Source organism: Hibiscus syriacus, unplaced genomic scaffold, assembly GCF_006381635.1.
Source record: "Hibiscus syriacus cultivar Baekdansim isolate YM2019G1 unplaced genomic scaffold, ASM638163v2 tig00110610_pilon, whole genome shotgun sequence".
NCBI lineage: Eukaryota > Viridiplantae > Streptophyta > Magnoliopsida > Malvales > Malvaceae > Hibiscus > Hibiscus syriacus.
Window position 1 is genome coordinate 544446 of NW_024062800.1, and position 4530 is coordinate 548975.

The window sequence follows — 4530 nt, forward strand, 5'->3', positions numbered from 1 at the left end:
ATATGGTTCATGTAAATAATGCACATCATTCAGCTGAGTTTCTTTTAAGAATTGAGTCTTAAACATGTGAAAGAATAGGTACAGACCATTGCTTAAAATTTAGAGGCATTTGTTATATATGCATGTATGTATGTATGTATACCAGATTTCATGATAACCCAATAATTTAATCTATCAATATTTCAATTTTATATAAAAATATGTGGAGAGAAGATTATCCAGAGATCAAAGAAAAAATATAAAAATATAAATGAAATGAAATTTAGGACTTTTATATTTATTTAAGAAGATATACTTTTGATTTCAAGAAATAAAATATAAGCTGATTTAGTTTTTGTTTCGTTTAGTATCTCGTTGTTAAAAACTTAACGTGCTTAGTGACTAAACTATAAGTTTTGGTCCTTTTTAGTACCTAAAGTTTCAATTTTTTCAAAACTTAACATTAAGTTTTTAACGGGTACTAAAATGAACTAAAAATTAAACATTAAGTATAGTTTTGAAAATATTGAAAGTGTAAGTTTACAACAGACTAAACCTAATCATTTAGGTACTATGTGCATAATTTACCCTAAAAAATAATTGAAAACGCAAGTAGAAATGTAGAATAAGTAGCAGAGAGAAACAGAGGAGGGGATAAATTCACAAAACCAAAAATAGGGATAATCGAGATTTGAGATTCCACAGCCAAAATCTTTCAGAAATGGATCAGATTTTGAACAAGGTGGGCTCCTATTGGCTGGGCCAGAAGGCCAACAAGGAGATCGATTCTGTCGGCGATGACCTCAACGTATTCTTTTCCTTCACTTCCTCTTCAATTTCTCGGTTGAAATTCGATTTTGAATCTTGTATGCTCTAGAATTTTGTGAATTTGTTAGTTCGTCATGTATTTCTTTAGGATCTGTTTCAATTTTGATCTATGCGGATTACTTGATTATTACACAGTTTCTTCCGCTTTATTACCTGAAATTTTAACATACGACTGATTGGAAACCATTTTTTTTTGTCTGTTTGGCATCCAACTCTGTGCTAAATTTTCATATATTTAACGCGATTTATTAGAATATTGGGAGAAACGCAGTCTTTTGTAATGTTAAAAACAATATTGTTCATCTGAGAATTCTTAGGTCATTATGAAGAAGAATGTTATAGACTCTTTTTATGTTTATGTTGATGAATTCCCTTGACTTCTGCATGTCTATCTTTACCTATTCACATTCTTCAATCTAACATCAGTTCCCTCTGTTTTAATCAGTCATTATCCACCAGTATTGAAGGAGGAGCCAAATGGTTGGTTAATAAAATCAAAGGTTTGGTATTCTATTGCAAAGCCGTTTTCTTCTATTTTCCTTTTTTTTAGTGTTATACGCGGTATAAATTAGATATGCTATTCAGAAAGAGAAAATGTGTTTGCAGTTCATTGCTTCTGCTTTGTATAACTGATATATATTATTGGCTACTGTACGTAAACCTGTAAGAAAAATATGGTAACCATGAGTCTCTAAAGTAAGCTGTTTTGTGATACAAAGTGGCCACTTAAATTATGATAGGCATAATGCCAAAAAAAAGTCCCTTTAACGTTTGATTAAATAATCATTTTGGTTTATATTCTTTTTTCTGGAGCATTTTGGTTCCCAACGTTACATTTTGATGGCAAAAAGGCCCTCTGTGGACGGAAACCGTTGGTTAACAAATGATTAATTCTCCAAAAACTGTGGCATTTTTGTCCTAAGATGAAACCTTAGTTACAAAATGCTCCAATAAAAGAGCCAAAATAACTATTTAGTCGAATGTTATGAGTTTTATTTTTGACATCATACCATTCTGATAATACCTAAGCCCTGCTTGAGACGATGGATGGAAATGAACGAGGATGGAAATTTTTTTAATCTAATGGTTATGTTACAAATTATGAAAGTGGTTATGAATCTTAACCTTTTGATTAACAAATTTTCCGTCCATTACAAAGCAAAAATCAAAGCTTATAGCATTTTTCTATGGCTAACTATTTTCAATTGATATTGATTGTATAAAATGCACACATTGGTCCTTATATTAACTTTTAACAGCACTACCTACCATTCGATTTCAAACATTCCTATGAAGACTTATGTATGTTGGTTGGGGTATTAATGGTGTTAACTTGGTGTATGTGGACTTCTTCTTGACACTTTATTTGATACTATACTGTAGTTCCTAGTGATTCCCCCACCCCCACCCAAAAAAAAATTCATCATTGGTATCGATATTTGGCTTTTTACAGGAAAAATGCAAAAGCCGTTGCCTGAGCTGTTAAAAGAGTATAACCTGCCGATAGGAATCTTCCCTCGTGATGCCACAAACTATGAATTCAATGAAGAGACTGGGAAGCTTACTGTTTTTATTCCAGCTATATGCGAAGTGGGATATAAGGACTCATCTGTTCTACGCTTCTTCACCACTGTGACCGGGTATCTGGAGAAAGGAAAACTGGCTGATATAGAGGGAATGAAGACTAAAGTGATTGTATGGGTAAAAGTAACCAGCATCACATGTGAAGGATCAAAGCTCTATGTCACAGCTGGAATGAAGAAAAGCCGGAGTAGAGAGGCGTACGACGTTTCAAGGGATGGAGTAAGTGTAGATAAGTTTTAAAGTGATTAGAATCTTCATACGCTTGTATCTATAATAAGCTCTAGTATTCAAGTGCAAAGACTGGTTGTCTTTATGATTGTTATTGGTGTAAGGCTTTATTCTGTCGGCAATGCCGTGAACCTGGCGTATGAAGATCTTTCATATGGTTAGTATAAATGAATTCACAGCTTGAGAAACTGAAAGATTTATTTAGGGAAAGTGTTCAAATTGTGCATATTCTTAGAGACAAATCCACTGAATTTTCCACTCGTGAAATGCTATTGGTTTGATTTGTGAGGAATCTCTACACTTGGTTTCTTTAGCCAACTTAGTATTATTAGCCGATGTTTACCCTTTGGAAAAAGGACTTCGATGTTTCGTAAGTAGGCCAACAGATTGCAGCAGCTGGAGCATGAAAGAGCGTCCTCGGAATCCCTCCCCTCATTAGCCCCCTGTATCCGTCTTTCTTCATTATCGTTTCGATAACATTCCTGATCGAACCGCTCGAAAATTTATCGCAACCGCAAACTCTCTGTTTGTTCAACATCAACCCAGAGACAAAATCAGTATATCAATATTTCCAGGCTAGGAAAACAGTGTGGAAAAAGTAATAATTATCATTAAACAAGTGTTTGCCTGACACTGCAATTGGGTTTTAACAACATCAAGTGGGGTTGTAACGGCAGTAGCTAGGGCTCCGGCACCAGCACCGGCAGTGGCATGAACTATCAACCTCTCATTGTTGACCGTATTGGGCGGCATGTCCATCAACTCCCTCTTTGCTGCCTCGTACGTGGCAAAGTGAACCGCAGTGAACGGTGCGTTCATAATGGCAGTAGTTCTATACGAAGCGTAGAAGGCTCCAATCCCCTCTTCTGTCACGACCCTCCGCATACAATCCGCCACACCTTTGTATGGACTACTCTTCAGCTGGAGTCTCTGCTTCACTAGGGTAATTTAGTTCGTACACAGGTGTAATTGTTTGATTTTAGACTTTTAGAAAGAATAACATTCATTTTAATTACAAATGTACTTGATGGGGTTTATTAATGTTTAATTAATTAATTATAAAGTTGGACGATCGTATGGCAGGGAGGGAAGAAAATCAACTTCATCCGGCAGAGGGTATATATGCTCACAACTTATTGGGGTCATTTAGTTAAAAATAACTTTGTTCTTGCACCGCTTTCTTCATGACAAGACTTGAAGAACCCTTTTATGTGTTGTTATCCCAAAGTGTGTATCATCGTTTATGAACATGGTTGTCATTGTATGTGCGGATTTAATCATGTTATTTTTATTAGAAACGAAGTTTATGATAGGATAACATAACACATTGTATATCTTGGTGTTTGGTCGTCCACAACTAATATTTATTGTTTTCCTTTATTTTTTTATATCTCATTTTTTTTAATTTCTGATAACTCTATAAAGATAGGTTTTCATTTATATTTTATGATACGTATCAGTCTATCTTTTGACGTGCCTTTAATCTTTTTTTATCGGTCGTTTGACTATTCTCATCATTTAATTTTCTTAGAGTTGGATTTGATGTCGTCTCGACCGATCTAAACGACGTTTATTTTTTATCTTGTTGATCTGTCCTACTTTGGTCTCTCAGATTGAATTTAGATTTTTGTTTACGTTAGGAGATAGTTTTCCACGATACTCGACTCTTATTTACAATTATCGGTGATCTTTCAATAATTTGATCTCCATTGTAGTTCGTTTTCGATACAATCATCTCTTTGTATCTATATTTTGTTCAAGTTTTTCTAGATGAATTTTTATCCTTTTGTTTATGTGGCCATTGTATAGTTTATATGACTAGTTTCTTATGTCAATAGTTATAGGAAATATCCTAATTATATGTTTAGTTTACGCTTATTATTATAAACCTTCATTATAATTTTGAGTTTT

At 34.1% G+C, this 4530-nt stretch overlaps 1 protein-coding gene across 1 annotated transcript; it reads left to right on the plus strand.

The window, feature by feature from the left end:
• The first annotated feature begins 622 nt into the window (after positions 1–622).
• On the plus strand, positions 623–2633 carry LOC120135461 (uncharacterized protein At5g01610-like). The gene is made up of 3 exons (XM_039151733.1): positions 623–787; positions 1253–1307; positions 2261–2633. The coding sequence occupies exons 1-3, from the start codon at positions 701–703 to the stop codon at positions 2629–2631; spliced, it is 513 nt and encodes a 170-aa protein (XP_039007664.1). The 5' UTR covers positions 623–700; the 3' UTR covers positions 2632–2633.
• The last annotated feature ends 1897 nt before the right edge of the window (positions 2634–4530 follow it).

Coding starts and splice junctions, on each gene's coding strand:
- LOC120135461 (XM_039151733.1), top strand. CDS start 701: ATGGATCAGATTTTGAACAAGGTGGGCTCCTATTGGCTGGGCCAGAAG. Junction 788..1,252: donor CTGTCGGCGATGACCTCAAC/GTATTCTTTTCC, acceptor TGTTTTAATCAG/TCATTATCCACCAGTATTGA. Junction 1,308..2,260: donor GTTGGTTAATAAAATCAAAG/GTTTGGTATTCT, acceptor GGCTTTTTACAG/GAAAAATGCAAAAGCCGTTG.